This window comes from Phocoena phocoena, chromosome 8, assembly GCF_963924675.1.
Source record: "Phocoena phocoena chromosome 8, mPhoPho1.1, whole genome shotgun sequence".
Classification (NCBI taxonomy): domain Eukaryota; kingdom Metazoa; phylum Chordata; class Mammalia; order Artiodactyla; family Phocoenidae; genus Phocoena; species Phocoena phocoena.
Window position 1 is genome coordinate 67350119 of NC_089226.1, and position 22486 is coordinate 67372604.

The following is a 22486-nucleotide window of genomic DNA, read 5'->3' on the forward strand; positions in this document are numbered from 1 at the left end:
GTTTTTTCTAAGGTTTGTCACTGCCTTTTTATTTGTTCCGTTTTTATATACCTACACAAATTCATCCTCCGCATTTCTAACAGAATTCTCAAGCTCTTCTCCAGACGATCAGCTAAGTCAGGGAATCTCTCTAGTCCCTTTAGGAGCCCTCCAGCTTCTCATCCCCTCTGGACTGGCTGCTGTCCAGGTCAGCAGCCTAGCTGTGGGCCAGTGTGTTCCTTTCACCTCTCTTCTGGGTTCCGGCCTCATCTCCCTCTTTTTTTTTTTTTTGGCGGTTCACGGGCCTCTCACTGCTGTGGCCTCTCCCGTTGCGGAGCACAGGCTCCGGACGCACAGGCTCAGCGGCCATGGCTCACGGGCCCAGCCACTCCGTGGCACGTGGGATCTTCCCGGACCAGGGCACGAACCCGTGTCCCCTGCATCGGCAGGTAGACTCTCAACCACTGTGCCACCGGGGAAGCCCATCTCCTGCTTTTTTGATTTACTCCCTCATTTCAAAAGAACATATCCTCCTATTGCTACCTCATAGTTGCAAGGAAGGTCGGTTTTCTGAAACCTGACAAATCTGAGAGTGTGTTCTATTCTCACATGTGATGGCTAACTTGGTTTGCACCTTAGGCTTGTGAAGCTTCATTCACATTTTCAAGATAAATTCCACATATGTTCTCCTTGCTAATGAATCACACTGTATGTTTAGTGCTGGAGAATACTGCTATCTGTATGAACAGAGCAGGTAAATGCTGATTTAAGTCATGGGATGTACAGGGGAGGGGATGTTGACTGTCCTTAATCCCAGTCTTCTCTATGAGAATCTTTGAGAACATGTATTTAATGGGCAGCCGATGGTTCTGACTACAGAGGCAATAAGCTGGCTCCATACATCCACTCTGTAGGTTCTTTGAAGGGAGGGGCTTTGTACTATTAGCTCATGGATTCCCTGTGCCCACCCCAGTGCCTGGTGTATAATGGACCTTAGGTGTGCTGATTTGTTCCATGGAAATCCACAAAAGAAATATGCAGAGTGAGCACCTTTTCTGTTGTTGTCATTGATATGTTGATAATCAGCGTATCTACTGAGTGCCTAGGAGACTTTCTTGTAATTGAACAAGCCAGCGTTAACCTCTCTTTTCGATATCAAGGAAATTTAGGCTTAGGCTTTGGTAGACGTGACACATTGACATTCACCCCATTTCTGCTTGTACATTCCCCACATACTTGGGATTGTTGGTTGTTGTTATTTTTGTTGTTTTTGTAAATATTTGTTTTCTGCCATATAGAATAGAACTGCCCTGTTTTGGTTTTGTGTTTCACCTTTAGTTTTGGGGAAACCACCACTGCTGGAAAGAAAATGGGATTTATTGGGGAAGGAGGAAGGGAAGTGAGGTATCCACCCTAGTCTTCTCTTATAAGGAGATCTGGCAGGATGGGAAGTAGAGCCTCACCAAATAGTTTTTAGGGTTTTAATTTCATTAAAACTTGAACCCAAACATATCAGGTAGACGTCTTCTTTTCAGCCTTCTAGATTTGGGTGCAGAGGGATTCCTCACCTAGCCAGGTTGAATTAAGGAGAGAGGGAGGTCTGTTTGTCCCACTGCTGTGGCCTCCAGGATGCCTTCTTTAGCCCTTTGTATTCTTAGAAACAAAGTCACCTCTTGGCAGGAATAAAGCCACTCAGATGCCAACAGTCAGGGTTTGGTTTCAAGTCACCAGCCTTGGGGAGGCAGCGCCCGATTTCCTTTGGCAAAGACAGCCTGCCCATACTCAGTTCATTTCAGCCACTTGGGCACTAAGGTAACTCCTCAAAATAGAAACCTCTGAAGCCTCTATCTGATGCATCTGTGAATAATTATGTTTGTCCCGAACTCTAATTTCATTTCTCAGAATTTTGAAAACGTTATTCAGCTTTTTTCTTTTTTCTCAGATCAGCTTTCAGAAAAAGTAGATCTGAGTTAGAAGGATCTAGGCATTTATATTTTCTTCTGGAGACAGTGTGGTTGATGTTTGCAGCCAATGCATGGGCTGTGGCATTGACAGATCCAAGTTTTATTCTTAACTTCAGGACTGTTCCTGGATGTGTGACCTCAGGCAAATCTGTTCATCTCTGAGCTTCTATTTCCTCATCTGTAAAAATGATTTTAATAAAATCTGCCTACAGTGTCATTGTGAGGCAGTGACCCTGAGGTCATTGTATAGAGGTCACGTATATAGAAAGCACATTGTACAACACTGAATGGACACAGTTCTCTTTCTTTCTGTAGACACAGGTGAGAGGCCCACACCCCGAGCAGCTTGTAATGGGCGGGCTGTAATCAAGGATCTGAACAGCCATGCAGCTTCACAACTTGCTCCCAGCTCTTGGCTTATTTGTGTTTATTTTTCCATTGCTAGGCAGGAGGGATAGCTAAAGTAGGAAAGTTCTTTTGATTCTACCCCAGGATCTAGTTAATCTCACATAATACACTGCAACAACAGTAATCTTAGCAGCTGTGATTTATTGAACACTTCTTGTATGCTAGGCCCTATGCGGAGAACCCTCTGTGCATTATTTCCTTTAATCTTCCAACCTGTTCTGTATGACAGTCATATATCCCCATTGTACATACGAGAAAACCGAGATTTCAGGTCCTTGTCTGGCTCCAGAGTGCTTTGTGCTCAGCACCTTGATTTTCAGCTATACTTTCAGGGTCCCCATTGAAGAACGGTAAATTTTACCCTCCGGTCGTTCACCTTCCTGATCTCTGACGCCTGGAGGTCCAGGCTGTGGTCCCTGAGTTACAACAGTTTTAATTTCACCCCAGCTCGGATTCCCTGGCCCGTGGGAGCTGGCGAGGCAGAAGAGCTGGGAGTGAGGTGTGCTCAACAGAGAGACTCTGATTCTTTTCGCAGGTATACTACCCAAGGCTCTGTTTGTATTCCATTCTTTCCTGTAACTCACTGCCTACGGATGCCACAAGAAGTGACAGAAATGGTGCCTCTCAAAGCCGGGTAGGGCTGGGAGCTTGCTGCAAAGCAAGGTTTGGTTAAGGGTTGGGTGATGGACATGGAGACAGCCAGTTGTCTGGATAATGAAGGAACAACGCCTTTTGCCCTCTGCTCCTGTACTGGTAACTAGAGGTCCAACAGAGGGGCCAGGCATGAGGCATCACCTCTTCATGCACCTCCTCATCTCTGAGGGCCTTGCACTAGTGTTTGTGCTCCCAGCTTCACCTGTGTTGTTTTTTATCCTCCTACCGACTGATGAGACTGGAAGCACCTTGGCAGCAGTGCCTCATACATTTCTGTGGGCTTTGGTTTGCTTATAATTGAAAAGATGATGTGATGACATTTGAGAAAATTTTTAAAAGATCAGAGGTACTTCACCCCTCCCTATAACCTCACTTCCCTAACATGACAATGGCTTCTACTTTATTTTAAAAGTTTTCTTCCAGCCCAACATATTCTGTTCCTGCGTGGCTGCATCCAGGTCTCAGGCCATCCAGAAATCCACCAGACAGCTGGAACAGAGGCTGGGTCCATGTCAGAGCTTGACGTTCCTCTTTTTCATTTCACCTGATGCCTTTTAGGGTTTTGGAAGCCTTGGTAAAGATAGCACTCTGATGTTGAGCAGGAGAGGGGCTTAGCCCTCTCCCAGATGGTGCTGGGCCCTGGCCACACTCCCTGTATGTGGACAGCTGGCACCAGATGGGGTGTTGGGCCTCCTGCCCTTCCACATTGTGGCCAGAGATCCACAGCGTGTGGGTAGCAGGTCATGAGTGTAAACCATCACTTCCTCAGGATATATTTACAGGGTTTTGTGAGCAAACAACTTTGGGAAACTTTGGGCTATAGAAAGTTACACAATGTTTCTCTTCCGCAGTGCTTTTAATGTGTTATATTCAATGAACCTCAAAGGAGAGAGGTTTTATGAGACATAATAGGAGCTAACATTTATTTAGTGTCTACTGTTTGTTGAGTGGAGGAGCTTCAGTAAGCTCTTAGTATGCAGTACATCATTTAAACCCTATAGCACTGGGACTTCCCCGGTGGCGCAGTGGTTAAAAATGTGCCTGCCAGTGCAGGGGACACGGGTTCAATCCCTAGTCTGGGAAGATCCCACATTGCTGCGGAGCAACTACTAAGCCCGTGTGCCACAACTACTGAGCCTGCGTGCCACAACTACTGAGCCTGTGTGCCACAACTACTGAAGCCTGCGCCTAAAGCCTGTGCTCCACAGCAAGAGAAGCCACCGCAGTGAGAAGCCTGTGCACCGCAACGAAGAGGTGGCCCCGCTCGCCGCCAACTAGAGATAGCCCGCGCACAGCAACGCAGACCCAACACGGCCAAAAAAATTGTTTTAATAAAATAAATAAATAAGCAAAAAGATGAAAATAAACCCTATAGCGCCCTTGGGAGGTAGATGCCATCACTGTCCCCGTGTCGGAGGCTGGGGGGACTTACCCAGTGTCATAGCTGATTGGCAGTGGGCACAAAGTTTTGTGCTGAAGCAGGCTGAGCGCAGATTCCATCTCAGCCAGTACACAGTACTGCTGGCGAGCAGCTTGGAGCAGCCTTCTTTTATTTGGGACTTCTCATTCCCTATGGAACTAGTACTTGGAAGGACTCTAGTTGGATAAATGCCATTGTAAACTTGAAAAGTGAATAGGGACTGGTGGGCGAATACTGACATGGGTTTCTCTTGTGAACCCTGTTGGGTTCTGAGCTCCCTGGGACCCCTGTACCCCGGATGCCTTTGTGTCACATTAGGCTGGTCTTACTGCCTATCCAGCAGGAGAGGCGGGCATGGGGGGGCTGGAGTATAGAGGCCAGTGGTTCTCCAACTTGGCTGCATATTGGAATTCATCAAGGGAGCATTAAACATTACTGATGCCTGGCCTCATTCTCAGAAATGCCAGTTTCGCCTGGGTGGGACCCAGGCATTGGTGATTTTTAAATGCTCCATGGTGATTCTGCTGCATCCTGGGTGAGAACCACTGGTTTGCCACACTCCTTTTTGGTCTGGTTACCATATCTTATACCAAAGCAAGGAGAAGAAAGCATTTCCATTTGTTAAATGACTTGCCAGGGTTTTGATTTGTTTGTTTCTGTTTTTGTGAATGAGTGACTGGACTTTTTTTTACTGGTCCCGTATAGCCCTGCACCATGAATCCTCTCCATGATCTATACCCATGACTCTAACTTTGCACTGACAGTCACATATTGACCAGCCCTTTTGCAAAAGTTTTAGATTGGTTACTAAGGGGACTTGTGAGAAAGACACTCAGCTCTCTTATTCCTGATGGAAGAAGTAGGTGGGTACCATTGCTCAGAGCACTGCATTCATGCTGTTGCTAGGGGAGCTGGAGTGACAAGTATATTCTGGGTGATGGCGTTGGCTGACCACACCCATACTGCTTATTGGACTTACACTGTAAATAATGGGCTCCAAAGGGGGTGTCACTGTCATTTTAAGTTGAGTCAGGTAAAACTGGGTAACGGAATTGTTTCTAGGTTTGGTAGTTGGGTAACTTAAGTTGTTGTTTCCTACTGTGTCTACAAAAAAGACTTTTTTAGGCACTTGGGAAAATATATGCCCTTGTAATAATAGACAATGATTGTTTTAACCCTTAGCTATAATGGCTTTTCTTAATATCTTCATCTTTTCGAAGGCACAGACCCGAGGCTATTCAAGGCGGAATTCCGGGATTTCGAGACTACCACTCTTTATGCAGCTCAAGATGGATGTGTCCCAGGTTGATCAAAGGGTTTGTAATGGGAATGTTTCTGTTGGTTTCTTACAGTACAACAAACACCTCTTCGTGCACATTGGGCATGCCAACCATTCTTACAGTGACCCATTGCTCGAATCAGTGGACATTCGTCAGATTTATGACAAATTTCCTGAAAAGAAAGGTGGCTTAAAGGAACTGTTTGGAAAGGGCCCTCAAAATGCCTTCTTCCTCGTAAAATTCTGGGTGAGTAAGACCTTGCTGTGATTTCAGTGGATTTTGTCTGAATGGTCGCATCCCACACTTGAGGGCAGAGCACTGGCTGTGGATTCCCACTGACTGATCTGCAGGATCGCCAAGGGATCACAGACTCACATCCGTGGGCCGTCCTCATGCTGGCCTGTGGCACATCCATGTGGTGACCCAGGTGGCATTTGCTGTCCCTGCCAAAGAGACACAGGCAGCTGCTTGGGCTTCAGGGCTCTCTCATGCAATGACAAGAAACTTTGCAGATGGCTGGGGTCACAATGGCAGACGTGAGACACTTAGACCCTCTTTCTGTTTGTTCACACACCATTAAGCAAAGCAACCTATAAATTCCACTGGAGCGTAGGACCTGAGGCAAAGGAGGGGCTTGGGTGGAGCTAAAGACACGCTTCAAGGTTTTATAAGTGTCAGAATACACAATGGCTCTGCCCATTACGTGCCTCATTTGTGCCTTAAAACACCAAGGGCACATTCCCCCAGCTGCTGGGGCTTCCTGCTGTCCCCCTGCCTCTGAGGAGAGCTTTGCTGTCCCTTCTCCACCCGTCAGGCCCGGGCCAGGGGACTGCTGTTGGGTCAGGGATGTCACAGCAAGCGTAAGGATAATGTGTGTGTACTGGGGGCCTGAGAGCAGAGGACCTGCTGGCACTGAGCGTTTATAACTCCTCAGTCTTGACAAGAATAAAAAGAAAATGGCTCAAATGTTTGCACTTCTTAGCGTGGCATTAAAGGCCCTAAAAGAGCTGGTTCCGGGTGTTGCCCTTGCTGTCTGTCCTACGGCCTGCCTTTGTGTGTGAGTGGGTGGACTTTTTACTTCTCCTCCTTGCCCTCCTTCTTTTGAGGTGGTAGCTTCTTTATTACATAGCACCTTCCTCACTTAAACAAATGGTTGATTTTTCTTTTAGTCCTGTCGTGTTGTGTGGTTACTCAGTTCCCATGCTGTGTCGTAATTATTTGGATGTGTGCCCCACTCCTCTGGACTCGACTGTTTCCAGACACCTTATTCATAATGATGGCTACACTGATTGAATGCCTGCTGTGGGCCGGGAGCTGCGCTCATGCTTTACATGCATTTTATCCAGTCTTCCCAGTGTTACCTGGAATTTGCCTCATATCCAACTAAGAAAACAGAGACCCAGAGATCACATAGTACAGGCTGCTCCAGGGTGGGGAGCTGGGGCTTGAAATCCGATCCGTTTGACTAAAGTGCCTTTGCTCTGTTTCCTGGCTGCTTCTTGTCCCCTGGACCCCACCCACAGGGTCTGTCAATCGCTCTCCATATCTGCGAAGCTAAGCAAGCGCCTGGCACAAAAAACTCAACAAATGGGGGAAACAAACAGATGAACTAAGGAAAAATTCATACTTTAAATTCCTTGGGAGGAAATTTACATATTAAATTTAATTCGTTTAGGTTTTTTTTAATCCTTGCATGGTAAGTGGGTTTCATTTGTCATGCTTCCATATTGAATTTGGATTGTGGAAGTAGCCTTCTACTTAATTTAATGTTCTTGGGATCAGTAATACACGTGGACACCCTAAAAAGCACTTCCTTCTTCTAAATTAGTGGCTGCCACCTATTGACTTGAATGGTGGTTGGGGGTCAGTTGTTATATGATAACACAGCAGTTTTCAAAGGGTGTTCTACAGACCCCTGGGGGGTTCCTTAGTCTCCTTTCAATGGGCTGACAAGGTCAAAACAATTTTCATTATGACACTGAGATATTATTTTCCTTTTGAACTCTGCTGATGTGCTCATTGATGGTTCAAATGTAATAGGGTAAAACTGCTGAAGCCTTGGATCAGTCGGGCTGGGTTGCATGCACAGTTTCTGGGGTTTTTTTTTTATATAAATTTATTTTTTATTTATTTATTTTTGGCCGTGTTGGGTCTTTGTTGCTGCGTGCGGGCTTCTCATTACAGTGGCTTCTCTTGTTGCAGAGCACGGGCTCTAGGCACGCGGGCTTCAGTAGTTGCAGCACACAGGCTCAGTAGTTGTGGCTTGCGGGCTCTAGAGCACAGGCTCAGTAGTTGTGATGCACTGGCTTAGTTGCTCTGCAGCATGTGGGATCTTCCCGGACCAGGGATTGAGCCTGTGTGTCCCCTGCATTGGTAGGCAGATTCTTAACCCCTGCGCCACCAGGGAAGCCCGCACAGTTTAAATTAAAAAAAAAAAAAACCAGTCACACCAAGAATATCCTTTATGAGGTTTATTATATCTTGAACCTACTAGAGTACACACTGAAAATGAATGCAGTGAGCCTGCCTGCTACATCAAGGAAAACAACGGATAATCTTTGTTGCCAAAGATAAGATTTGAGCTTTCAAGTAAAAATAAGAATTTTGGAAAACTTGTATCCACTTTGGTGAACTTGACAGCTTCCCAATACTTAAAAGACTTTTCTGTGGGATCCGCAGTCATATTAACAAATGTGATGTATTTTTTTTTTATTCTGTGCAAGATAAACCAATGGATTTTAAAGTAACAGAGTGTGAAAAGTTCATTGATATGGTTTCAGACTCCACACTATAGCTAACCTTTAAAAACTACAGCTTGTCAAGTTTTGGTGTAGCGTCAAAGAAAAATGGCCACAATTATCTGAAGAACCTATTAAAATATTCTTCCCTTTTCCAGCCACATATTTATGTGAGGCTGGGTTTTCTTCATGTACTTCAACCAAAAGTTGAAGTACAAATCATGACAGATTGAATTTAGAAGCAGGTATGAGAATCTAGGTATTTTTCATGAAGCCACACATTAAGTAGATTTGCAAAATGTAAAACAGTGCTATCCTTCTCACTAATTTTCATTGTTTTTTAAAATATAGGTATGTCTAATTAAAAAAAGATGTATGTTAACATCCAATGAGCTTAATATTATGTTTAAATTAGGTAATAAATATTTAAAATTTTTCTCAGTTTAAATTTCTGACGTGGAAAATACAGACAGCTATAACCTACAGAAACAAAAGCTCTTTGAGGTCCTCAGTAAATCTTAAGAGTGGAAAAGGGGTCCCAAGATCAAAAGTTTGAGAGCCACTATTGTGAAGGATATAAAAAGAGACTGTTCTACCCAAATGAATTAAAATTAATCAGAAATTGTAGGATAAGATAAAAATAAGCCATTTTCAGTGCTTTCAAATTAAACGGTGTTGGTTTTTTTGTTTTCCTTTTTTTTTTTTTGGCTGCGTTGGGTCTTCGTTGTGGCGCATGGGCTCAGTAGTTGCGCCTTGCGGGCTTAGCTGCCCTGCGGCATGTGGGATCTTAGTTCCCCGACCGGGGATCGAACCTGTGTCCCCTGCATTGGAAGGTGGATTCTTAACCACTGGACCACCAGGGAAGTCCTCCATATAGTATTGGATTTTAATGATAATAAGATTTCTTATAGTCAGCATATTGTTTGACTATAAAGTGGAATGCAAAGTATTAGAAAGTTGTTTTTGTTTTTGCTTCCAAAATTTTCCATTTTACACAGGGGGTGATTTTAATAAATGCTTTCAGTGATGGGACCCTTCAGTCATGAATCCCCAAATAATGAAGTCTAGATTTGCAGATGTTTAGAGTGTGGTGGCTAGTATGAGATTTGTGAATGTAGAAGCAATTACTCTGAGATTAGGTATTAGTTTATTAAATTAAGATTTGCAGAATTAAAATTGAGCTCTTCTATGAATATGATGGAAGACATCACTCCTTCAGTATAATTGTTAGCAGTACTTAACCTTTATGAAGAAATTCAGTCCTGACTATGTTAGAATAAATGAGAAAGGCAGTTTGAATTAGGTTTACAATTTGCTGCAACTTGAAATCTCATTGCCGTCCTCTAATGACTGAGAAAGCATGAATTACACTTAGACTCTATCCTTGAATGTCAGTGGGTGTTTTCTTAAGTAGGCTTAATCTTCCTTTTGAAATTTCTTTCCTATTAGCAATTGGCTTCACAGATTTTCATTTTTGTGTGAATTCAGTGCATTTCAACAGAGGTCCTATCCTCACATCTTTCTTCTCCTCCCTTTCTCCTCTTTCTCAAAGTGCCTGCAGTCTCCAGGTTGTCACCATCAGGCTGACTCTTAGTTTGTTCATAATGTTTGCTCCATGTCCATTCTGGGCTCATTCAGGCTAGATCACCTTAGGAGTTTGCTGTGGGAGAAATACTGAGTCCACCTGAGGTACCCGCACTTACGCCCAAGCTGTGACCCCAGCTCTTTGCCAGGGGACACTGAGGTAAATGGGATGGCAGTGAGTCATGTAGTGGTCACTCCACTGGCTTCAGGGTGGAAGACTCTGACTGGCCCCCCAGGACTCAGGCCCCAAAACACAAGTGAATGGCAGAGCCACAGATGCCATTGTTGTGGGTGCCCCTCCACCCTGTGAGCCTTAATGGTATGGGACACCCAAGGGCCTCTGTGAATGGCTGTGCATCTGGGGAGACCTTTTTTTTTTCCTTAAGAAACTTATTGAGGTATCATTTACATACCATAAAATTTTACTCATTTTCTGTGTACAAGTCAATGATATTTAGAAAAATTTGCAGAGTTTTGTGGTCGTCACCACTCTTACATTTTAGAATATTTTTATCATTTCAAAAAGATGCCCAGGGCTTCCCTGGTGGCGCAGTGGTTGAGAGTCCGCCTGCCGATGCAGGGGATACAGGTTCGTGCCCCGGTCTGGGAGGATCCCACATGCTGCGGAGCAGCTGGGCCCGTGAGCCATGGCCGCTGAGCCTGTGCGTCCGGAGCCTGTGCTCCACAGTGGGAGAGGCCACAACAGTGAGAGGCCCGCGTACCGCAAAAAAAAAAAAGATGCCCAGTGCCCATTTGCAGTCAGTCTTTATTCCCACTTCCAGGCCCAGGCAGCTACTGATCCACTTTCTGCCTGTACAGATTTGCCTTTTCTGGACATTTCATGTAAATGGAATCATTCAATGTGTGGTTGTTGGCATCTGGCTTCTCTCACTTATGATGTTTTCGTAGCCTGAGTCAGTAATTTGCTGCTTTCTGTTGCTAAATACTATCCCACTGTATAGATAGACTGCATTTTACTTATCCATGCACTAGTTGATAGACTTGTGGATTGTTTCCACTTTAGGCTTTTATAAATAATTCTGCTATGAGATCTTTGTGGACAAGTCTGTGTGTGGACGTATGGTTTCGTTTTTCTTGGGCAGCTAGCTATGCAGGAGTGGAGTTGCTGGGTCTTACGGTAACTCCGTGTTTAGCTTAAGAAACTGCCCAGCTGTTTTCTGAGATGGTTGTACCACTTTACAGTCCCAGCGGGGAGATGTTAGGGGTCACCTCCTCCTTTGACCGTTACGTCTGCGAGTATTAGGATAGGGAGAGATGGCAGTGAGTGTGGCAGGTAAGGGACCAGTGGGAAGCACCAAAACAAGGGACATGTGAAGCTAGTTAAGGTGTGTTCAGGTGCATCAAGGTGTTTTGCAGCTGGGTCCTCACTTATATAGGAAACACAGGTGGGTGGAAAATGAGGAAAGAGAGGAATCAGGGGGGTTCATTTGTATCAGTCATAGGGAGCTGTCAGTGGCTTCAACAAATTTTGAGCCAAGAGAGTAATAGGATTCTTTTTACTGTTAAGCAACTTTCTCCACATTTTGCCTTTTTAATTTTTGTTCTTTAACTTCTTCCTTTTATGACAGTCTCCTATTTCCTTCCTCTTCCTTCTTGCCTACTTTTTATTCACTCCCGTGCATTTTAATTCTACTCCACATCTCATTACAAAGAGCGGAAAGTGAATTTGCTGGAGCAGGAGGGAGGGGGCTCCTCTCTTTTTCAGCAGTGTGTGACCGTGGCTGTTAATGAGTTCCTCCTTTGAGCCAGTCCCTGGACTAGGCATAAGCATGTACTTGGTATTATTTAAACCCTGTGAGGTACATGTGGTTATTCCCACTTTACACATAAAGAAACTGAATCATGGAGAGGCAGAGTGATTTCTGCAAAGTCACACGGCTAATTGATGCCAGATCTGCTGGACTCGGGAATCCACGTGCTTTCCACGACGTCTGTGCGTGGAAGCCAGTGCGGGTACCTGAAGTGAAGCAGTGTAGTTTCTTTGTGAAGGCATGTCAGTATGGGGCGCTCAGGTGTCTGTTTACCTGGGCACCAAGGTGAGTGTTACCAGGAAGTTCAAGTTGAATCCTCAGTTTTAGCAGAGCGATCAGTGCAACCCTGGTAGCTGCCTGTGCGGGGGGCAGCACCATCGTGTTCACATGTTTACGAAGCCAACATCATAATCTTCTAGGCAGTTTTCGAAATCTATAATTCTTAATTCATTCCTAAATGCACCATGAATATGGCTTAATGTGATACATGTTTATGTAGTTTCAACCAAGGAGTGCGTTAAATCTGGCATCCTGCTTTTCTTCCTTATCTAGCACCCTTCCCTGTAGCTAGATGTCATTAGATCCCTAATACCATTATTAATGACTACATAATATCCTCTCTACTGGGTGTATCATAATTTAACCATTCTTATTAGACACTGATTAGGGTGTGTGTGTGTGTGTGTGTGTGTATGTGTAGGTATGTGTGAGTTTGTGTCTGTGTGTAAAGAACCAAGTTGCTTTCGAAAGTTGTCAAGCCGTTAATAGTGAGCGTACCAGGCATCTTCATCAGCCTCGTGTGGCGTAATTTAAAAGAAAACAACTTTCTGTTGTCACTTTGGTTTTTGGCTTCCTCTACATCTGCAGCTATTTTTTCTTTCCACTCAAAGTCTTTAATCCTTCCTCACTCTCTATAGAAACAACTATTAATAAGGTTAAACATACTGTGTTCCCTCGATTCTAAGACATATACTTCCCATGTCAACAGTCATAGAAGTGGGATGCTTCTTACAGCGGCCGTCATAAGCACCGTGCCCACCCCTACACAGAGGGGTAAGTCATGATGTGGTTATTATTACTTGCCCTTTGCAACCGTAGGCAGTGTAAAAGGCATCTCACCACCTCCTTGTCACCTTAGTTGAATTACTTGCACTAGTAGTGTATACTACTATACTTAGTAGCTTAAATTTGAATCCCTAATTAAAATGTCTCAGAAAAATTATAGTTTGATGCAGCATTGAAATTGTTATTATCGTTGAGGAAGAGTGTGGGACCGGATTTGTACTAAGTGAACATTTTGCACTGGCAGAAAACCATGCTTCTATTTTCCTTATAAAACAACGGTCAGATGCTTTGTGGGCTCTAAGAAAGGAAGATGTACACCCACAAGTGGACAGAGCTGTGCTTCATTTCAGTATTGAGATCCACGCAGGTGGGTTGCCAGTGATATGGCAGACACTGCAGCTAGTTTAAGATAAAATGTCAGCTGTCTTGCAATTCATCATAGAATCCCCAAAGCTAGGAGGAAGTAGGTGTGATTCAGTCATGCATCCTGAAAGACAGAAACCCAAGTATAGCTTGCAGCTCACTTTCAAAAGAAGTTTGTTTCCAGCCATAAGTAGCTTACTTAAGGGAATAAACAAAATGATGGATTTAACCAAATTTAAAAATGCAATGAAAGTAGTATTTTTGGAGGAGCCTCAAAATTCTACTCTCTGTCCTAACAGTCCTCAAGAGTGTCAAGCTTGGGGACACTGGTTCAAAGAAAGCCGCGCCACTAACATGTTACTTATAAACCTTACAGCCTAAAACTATTCAGAAGAATCATTAGGGTGATGAAGGCTTACTCTCAAACTTTGTTTGGAATAACAAAGAAGAAAATAATATGAAAATGAAATTGTATGGATCTGTATCCTGTGGTTAAGAAACAAATTCTTAATTATAATATTTCTTTTTTCTCTCAAACCATTACTAAATTAGTGGTATGTTAGAAATCAGGATATACTCCATGTTACCCTATGGCCATTTATGCTTTGCTTTTTAAAATTCTTGGGATTATGATCATCCAGTGTAAACAATTAACAATTTATTCATAGTGATTCAACTTACTTTCTTAACCTATTTTTCTCTAGGAAGAAAAAGCAAGGCTAGTTTTACTAACCAGAGCAGATGTGAGAAGATATAAAACAGAAATGGAAAGCGAATTATCTGGAAAGAGGGCAGCCTTTAGAAGATGTTTTTATCTTGGTAGGAACGAAATGACATTTGTTGGACAAAATGACAGGCACTATAAATAAAACAACTGGGCTTTATTTAGGGAGAAGAAACTGGGTGCACATGTAACCTGGCCAGATAGACCCCCTCCAGAGTTTCAGCCTGTTTCTGATTGGATTCTGCATGATTTAGGCTGGAATTGTAGACTTGAGTCTATCATTTGGAACCAAATGTCCCTGTTGCAATTCATGGAAAAGGACGTTAGCAAAATGGAATAATTTGCTCCCCACATGTTTTAAACAGTTATCAATAAGGAAAGGGCCTTTCAGTTCAACAAGCTTTCCCTTTCTCTCTACTTCTGTCTCTTCTCACAACAGTGTTAAGTTCTGAAATTATGTGAACAATAGGAAGTAATGGAATGATGTAGTGGAAGGAAGATTAGCAAGAAATACCATATTCAGAGGTACTTATGGGGCTAATACATGATAAATTCTCTTTGGTAGACTGTGACTCTATGATTATCTTCACCAGGGTCTGTTTTTTTGAAAAATTTTCTTTGGATAGCAGTTTCTGATATTTCATGTAGAAGGATGGGGGTTGGGGGGGCATGGTGGTCAGTAACCTTGCACATCCGACCCATTTTGGCTTGATTTTATGAGAAAAATATCTGGAGCTTGTTAGCGCTTTCTGCGTTGACTGCTGTCTATTATTGCTTCCTTCCTGTTTTCCCAGGCCTGTGCCCTAAACTTTGTAAGCCTTCCCCAGGGAGCAAGGATCCTATCCATAGCATTTGTTTATCCAGCAGTGCAATGTATATAGCAGATTTTCAACAGTTTTTTATTTTATTTATTTATTTTTTTAATTCAGTTGATGAAGAGTTATTTCATTCAGTACACCTAGAGGAATTGCTGTACACGGGGTCCTAGAACTGTCACTTGGCCAGCTCTGATAGTGTAGGCAGATATCGTAGGCATCTGACAGTTTGTTGAATAAATTTCTCAAGGAATTTACTGAAAGGGGGTAGGAGGAGACCTCAAGAGATTCACACAAAACCTTTTCCAGGCTCTCTCTGGAGTTATTAGGTTCTTAGAGAAATAGTTTAATCATTTACATTAGTAATGAATATACACATCGCCAGTGAGTCATTCAACAAATCAGTCAATTCACTGATTTCTACTTTGCTCCTAGAAAGCTGGGGAAGCAGACATGAGTAAGAGGCAGACCTTAGGGTCTGGTGTGGGATGGCAGACACACTGTGGGATAGGGGCTCTAGTGGAAATGTGGAAGCACAGAGGTAGAGGAGGTGCTCTTTCTGCCTGAGAACATTCTGGAAGGCCTCACAAAGATGTGGCATTTGAGCTGAATCTTGAAAGAGTTTAATCAATGGAAGGGGAGTGGGAAGGAGTTTTCAGGGCAGGTGGATGCGTGCAGAGACCAGGAGTCCTACTGAGAGTTGACAGAAGGTCCTGGGGGCCGCTGGGCCTCACAGAACCTGGAGAATTGTGAGAGTTGAGGGTGGAAACGATCTCCATGGCAGTGACTTTATTTAAAAGAGCCTTTCTGAATCCACTGAAAACATAAGGCAGAATAGGACAGCCTGGAAGCTGGGAGCAGAAGCTCACTCTGCTTTTCCCTCAATCCCTCGACCTCAGTCCCACCACGGATCCTTTTTTTTTAACCTTGAACTCTTCAGGACATCTAGGCAGAATCTAAATTGGGAATTCTCTTAACCTCTTGGGAGAATCCATCTGACAGCTGTTCCTCTAATGCTTTCTGTCCTGGGCCATTGGGCTCAGTGGTTGCTAACAAAGCCAAGGTCAGGGGTCCATTCTTTCCTGCATGGGGCTGTTTAACTCTGCTCCGTGCCGTGGTTACAGGCTGAGATGCAGAGCCACTGTGTTCCCCAAGAGCTGCTGCTAAGCAGAAGCCCAGGGGAAAGCAGACGTGTGGTACACCTGCACCTCCCAGCATTCACCCTGTTCATGGAGGCACAGTTAGCTTCACTCTGTAACCATCACCAAGAAAAGCTTGAGAAGGAAAGAATTGAAGTGGCACAATCAGGGTGTGGCTGCTTATTTCCAGACCCAGTTTTGCAAGGAGTTAGTGGATTACCTAGACATAGTCATAAACGCCTCAGGCATCTTGGTCAGTTGTCTAAAACTGGACCTATACCCTTGGTGATGTGTGAAATTCCCTCTCCCTGTGAAGGTAGAGATGCAAGGTACACCCTGCCCATCCACTCCCATTTTAATGTACTGTTTACATTACCAAAGCAAGAGAAGCTTATTAAATTTCCCAAGCAGTTCCAAAGACTAGAAGAAAAAGTGAGACCGACCCTCCGCCAGCCCTGTATCCCCCCTGACTTTTTATGTGCATCTACAAACATTGTACGTACACCATTTGTTTTTACTAAAAGAAGTAGCATGCTCCATGTGTTATTCAGCAGCTTCATTTTTTTCCCACTCAAAAATATTTTGAGCATAAAGATGTCTCCTTACAGCAATGGAAATTTGAGGGTAAGTCCCAATTTTTGTTATTCTTTTTTGGTAAAGGTGAATTGTTAGAAGAGTTGCCAGATTTAGCAAATAAGAATTCAAACCACCCAGTTCGATTTGAATTTCAGGTAAACAGCGTATACTTTTTTAGTGTCTGTCCCATGCCATCTTGGAGACAAAGGGATATGTCCCTATCCCCACGGAAAAAAGTGTGTTGTTTATATAAAAATCAAATTTAACCAGGAAGCCTGTTATTTTATTTGGCAACTCTCCACTTGTTAATTAGTTGATTGATTTGTTGTTATTGTTCTATGTAAGACTGTTCATGCACAAAAACTCCAGACCAGAGAAAAGGCCTTGTTTTCTGGTCTGGAAAAGGTGGTCTCTGGCCGATGTTCGCCTGCCTGGTGAATGCTTTGGGTGCAGGGCCAGCTCAGCTGGGCACCCAGGACTCATTAACTGCCTCCGCTGGAGAGAACTGGCCTGTGCAGCTGCTTTGTACTAGGACCTGAGACCTTTGCTCTTTCACCCCAGCTCCTACTGTGTGAGGTCACCGGTGGCAGTTACCTGAAGTTGTGTGGGCGGTATTAATTGAATTTTTTTTTAATGAATGGCAGTATTTGTAGGAATTTGCAATGCAAACAGCCAGTCTTTCGGGCAGTGCCTATTGTAATTAGAGCAAGCTTTTAAGATTCTTTGAAGTACTAAATGTTGATGAAATTCAAATGGGTGCTGATCTGCACTATAAAGGGGCTCTTGGTGGTTGTTTTTTAAAATCTTCTATTTTGTAGATGTAAATATATGCCCTAGTTCGTGGGAAGTGACTTGAAGAGCAGGGGGCTGAGTTTATGCCTGTTATTCTTATTTAAAACAGCTGTGGCCGGAGAGCTACAGCTTCGTCCTGTTGCACCGGGCAGGGGCACCGTGGCCCGAACACCCTCAAAGGCTCCCTTCCCTTTGGGCAGCTTTCTCGCTCTCCCCAAATGCAAGTCGACCTGCCCCCGGGGGGTGGGGGGAGGGGGCGCGGCGGCCGTCCCACAGTCATCCCAGCTTCCCGCACCCCAGGCCTCCGAAGCCACCGGGGCAGATGCATGCAGATGAGTCAGGCGGGAGGGTTGGGGAGCAGACCGCAGCCTCAAGAGTCCCCTGCCCGGGCTGCCTCCTGGAGCACTTCTGCCTGCCGGCTCACGGCCCAGGGCAGAGCAACTGCTGTTGCGGCGCCTGGGGGAGCAGCTGTAAGGCCCACGTGGTGCCCTGCCTGGCCGAGCCTCACCACGTGGCAGGCCAGGATGGACGCCCACGACAGGGCCTGGCTCCCAGCGCTGCCTGCCAAGGAGCCAGATGCTGCCATTGGAAAAAATTGCTTCACAATTTGAAATCTTGGTCCTTTGATCATGGCTGGGAGAGGATGGAGAGGAGAGGTTCAAAGCGGTGAAAACGCCAGCGTCTCCTTGCACCCCTCGGTGCCTATTATACTGTCTCTTGTCAGGGACAATCCTCTTGATGTTTTCATTTTTGCAACCAAGTAATTCCTGCCCAGCCCTTCCACGCCCTCCAGGTGGAAGGGAGAGGCCGGTGGGAAGGGAGTGTCTGCAGCCTGCTCCTTTCCTACCCGGCGCCCAAGCCCTCTCCCCTGCCTTTGGACTGATCTGCTTCCTCTTTATGGCTGCAGCCCTTTTCTTTCTGAGGCCAGTGACAAAGTAGTTGTGTCAGCCAAATGCTGCCTCTGCCTGAGCTGTACCATTCCATTCTGCCCTTGGCAACCCTCACGCTCATTTCCCTGTCGTTCAGGCACCTGGAGCCAGGTTTCCAGAGGCCTGAGGTTTTGCAGAGCCCCTTCCCTGGCCCAGCCCTCCCCTCAGAGGACTCTGGATCCTACGTAACTGGGCTAGGCCTTGTTTTCCTCACCCATGAAATGGGAAGAATCATTCTTTGAAGAATATTGATTTTTTTTTTTCCTTCAATTTCAAAAACATGAAATGAAGCAGTGGAACACATCCATGAACACATACGCTTGCTGAGTGAGAGGTAACAGAGGAGAAACCAAGCCGAAGTCTCGTCTTGTGACTTACATGTCTCAGCCGCACAAGTAACAAGTGTGTAAGAGAAGGATTATTTACGGAAGAATTTGAGGGAATTTGATGTTTCACTTTTTTGTTTCCTTGCTGTCTGGTGCAGTCAGCTTTCTCTGTCTAGCATTGTAACCTGCTTCTACTTCGACCTTACACTGTTTTCCAGATCTATATGCCCGCATATAGATCCTCAAGTTTTTAATCCATTCCCCACACATTTATTAATGATGGCCTTTTTTGCTTCCTTTTTTGCAGAATTTCATGACATCTCTAATCATATCTTTGTGGGAAAGATTGTAATTTTGTACCTGTTTGAGCAGTTATGCCTAAAACCTAAGGCTTGTTATAAACTCACAAATCAGAAAAAGTACTAAGTTTTCTGTTTGAAAACAGCCATTGCTGCATCTGTGCTGCTCACCTGATAAGCATGGATTGGGACTCTGACTGGCTCTGGGGGGAAAGCGCCTGTCTTGTTTGTTGATTATGAACCACCATCTACTTTGGGTCACACCTCTGGAGATGTGACTTGAGGCTCTGTCTTTAATCTCTGTCCAGGTCTGTGTTGAAGTCCCTGGGTTGACAGGAGTGGTCTACGTTTATGTGGCACGTTTCAGTATACAGATAAGGCTCGTGTACGTTCTCCTGATCGCAGTGGTGGGCTTTGGAAACATCTTCTTTGAGGTTAGAGATGCGGAGAGTGAGACGCAGAGGAGTGACCACTGTCCATCCTGTCCGTCAGGTGTCTGAGATGAGATGATGACAAGTGAAGACTCAGGATTCTCAAGTCTCTGAACTAGATGGAAGGGAGGTCTGAAGTCAGGATGGAGTTTAATAAAAATAAACATGGAACTTGGATCCTAGGAAGCAGTAGGACCTGAAGAACTCTGTAGTGTGAAGGGGTAGTGGAAAGGTGAGATGAGGGGGGAAATGAAAGACGGTTGCAGGATTGTCTTACAGCAGTGTTCCTAGGCCTGCGTGATTGCAGAAGGCAGAGCTGTAGGTGGAAGCGGCTGGGAAGCCGATTGCAACGTAATGGGTGTGGTAGGCATCAGCATGTCCGAGTTCTTACCACAGTGTTAGGGGATGTGTTACATTACATGGAATGGGGGAGTGGAGGTCGCTAAGAGCAGACAGGGAAATACCTTGGGTTATGTGAGTGGGTAAATCACAAGTTTCCTTAAAAGTGGCAGAGGGAGGCAAGAGAAGAGGTCTAGAGAGATGACAGCTGGCAATGTGAGGACTCAGCCTGGTGTTGCTGGCTTTGAAAATGGGGCAAGGAGCTAAGAGACAAGGAATGTGGAAGCTGAAAGAGGCAAAGAATCCGATCCCTCCCCAGAGCCTCCAGAAACGAACACAGCTCCACCAATACCTTGATCTCAGCCTGGTGAGACCCATATTGGATGTCCGACCTACAGAAGTAGAAGACCATAAATTGGTGGTGTTTTAAATCACTAAATTTGTGGTAGTTTGTTAAAGCAGCAATAGAAGACTAATAACAACAGGAAAAAGAACTCTCTAACAATTAGGTCTGCCCAGGACATGGTGAGTATTTTATAAAAGTAATGATTTTCCTGTGTCTGAAGGTAGTATTTAGCCAGAAGGCACCGCAGGTCAGGATACTGTAGAAAGGACTCCTGCCTTAGGTGGTAGGAGAAGGAGCTGGTCTCTGAACCCAGTTCATATGGAGGGTCTCTGTTCTAGGGCAAAATGGGCAAAGATTCCTTAGAAGGGCCCATTTGCCTGGACTTGCCCTCTCCAGTCACATCGTCAAGGCGCTTGTTTTTTTCTTCTTTTTTCATTTTAGAACATGGCCCGTGACTAGCTAGGGAGGGGGAAATTTCCCCTTCTACCCCTCTTGAGTTCTTGTGGCTGGACTGAAAATAAAATTGACACAAGACAGATTAATAGGAGAAACAGAAACAAATTTTTAATTCATGGCAATGGAGTTCACACAGAAATGGGACCTAAGAAGTGGCTGAAGCAGGCATCTATTATACTTTTTAGACGAACGATAAATTTGTGAGGAATCACAGGACAAAGAGACATAGGTTTGGGGTGCTTAATTAGTGAAGAATCTAAACAGGGCTTGGGCTTGGAGGAGTAAAATTTTAAAGTAACAAGGTTTGTTTAAAAGGCTTCTCGGCCCTAAATTCTCGATCTCTGGCGATAAGGGTGTCCTTCTACCTCCAGATGCAGGAAGTATACCTTTCATATGAGAGATTTATTTCCTGCTTTCAGGGAGACCGAGGAGAGGGTCAGAGGGTCCCTCTTCCATTGGTTGTTTCTTAAGTAACTCTAATCCAAAATAAGTATGCCATTGAGGCACATTTTGGAACGGCCTCTGCCCTGGGCCCCAACAGCTGGCTTATCCCCGGAGGATAGGATATCGTTTGAATTTGGAATTTGTTGGGAGGATAAGTTTGCTGGGTTCTAGTTGTTTCTTGGATTTTTTAAAAATTAATTAATTCATTCATTCATTCATTTACTTATTTTTGGCTGGGTTGGGTCTTCGTTGCTGCGCGTGGGCTTTCTCTGGTTGCAGCGAGCGGGGGCAACTCTTTGTTGCGGTGCTTGGGCTTCTCATTGCAGTGGCTTCTCTTGTTGCGGAGCACGGGCTCTAGGCGCGCAGGCTTCAGTAGTTGCAGCACGTGGGCTCAGTAATTGTGGCTCGTGGGCTCTAGAGCTCAGGCTCAGGAGTTGTGGCGCATGGGCCTAGTTGCTCCGCGGCATGTGGGATCTTCCCGGACCAGGGCTCGAACCCGTGTCCCCTGCATTGGGAGATGGATTCTTAACCATTGCACCACCAGGGAAGTCCCTGTTTCTTGGATTTTTATATTTATTTGCTTTTAGAAAATATCCTGTAATCAGATAAGAGCTGATTAGGCAAAAATAGTTTGTATGTCTGATACCAGCATTTTTTTCCTCATTTTCTTGCCTTCAGAACTATATGAAATAGGTTTGCCCTGAGTTTTTAGTTGGGAAAAATGAGTCGAGAGGGAGGGTGGATAATGAACTCAGCACGAATCGTAGACTCATTACAGAGTTTGCCTCCTCTGTTGCTGATTTAATGTTAGCATTCTTTCTTTGATATTACCTTTGCTCCACGGGGGTTCAGTGACCATATTTCTTTCTGGGATAATCATAATATCATCAGCTGACAGATAATTATCTTTCACATCAATACCTCCTCCTAGAAAATTCCCAAAGAACAGCTGTGATATGGTTGGATGGCTGTGTAATTATTTTCCATGTTCAAAAGTAACTGCAAAGCAGTTGTAATAGCAAATTGCTTATTTACTGTTAGTTGAGAAGTCTTTTAAAATCTAACCTATTAAATATACACTAATACTTAAATACGAAGTTGTCTCAAACTTTTTTAAGAAAAACAAGATAATTCAAAAACCATCTGTTGCTCTTATCTAAATGAAAGTGCACATAGCTCTCATGACCAGCAATTCCACTCCTAGGAACACCTAACAGGAGTGCACACATGAGTTCATCAAACGCTTATTCCTGAATGTTCAGAGTAGCGCTCTTCATAATAGGTTCAATTTGGAAACATTGTAAATGTCCATCCCTAGAAGAGATAGGTGGTGGTATAGTCCATTCAGTGGAGTACTCTACAGTGACAAGGATAGATGAACTACACACGACAGCATGGATGGCTCTCACACTGTAATGCTGCCCAAATAGAAATAAACACAGAGGAGTCAGCACTATGTGATTCCACTCGTGAAACGTTCACAAAACCAGACAACATTAACGTACAGTATTTTAGGATGAAGGTTACTCTTGTGACATGGGGCGTTTGATTGCACTGAAAGGGAGCATGGATGAGGGGGCTTCTGTTTCCTCGTCTGGGTGCTGGTTACATGGGTGTGTTCACTTTATAAAAATTAATCAGTC

General features: G+C 44.4%; 1 protein-coding gene across 4 annotated transcripts in view; it reads left to right on the top strand.

Moving 5' to 3' along the window:
• TEAD1 (TEA domain transcription factor 1) overlaps positions 1–22486 on the top strand; it is a 257483-nt gene that overhangs the window by 219381 nt on the left and 15616 nt on the right. For all 4 annotated transcript variants that reach the window (XM_065882846.1, XM_065882844.1, XM_065882845.1 and 1 more), the window contains one exon: positions 5778–5951. In XM_065882846.1, the coding sequence (XP_065738918.1) occupies positions 5778–5951 (174 nt within the window). The remainder of the gene's footprint in view (positions 1–5777; positions 5952–22486) is intronic.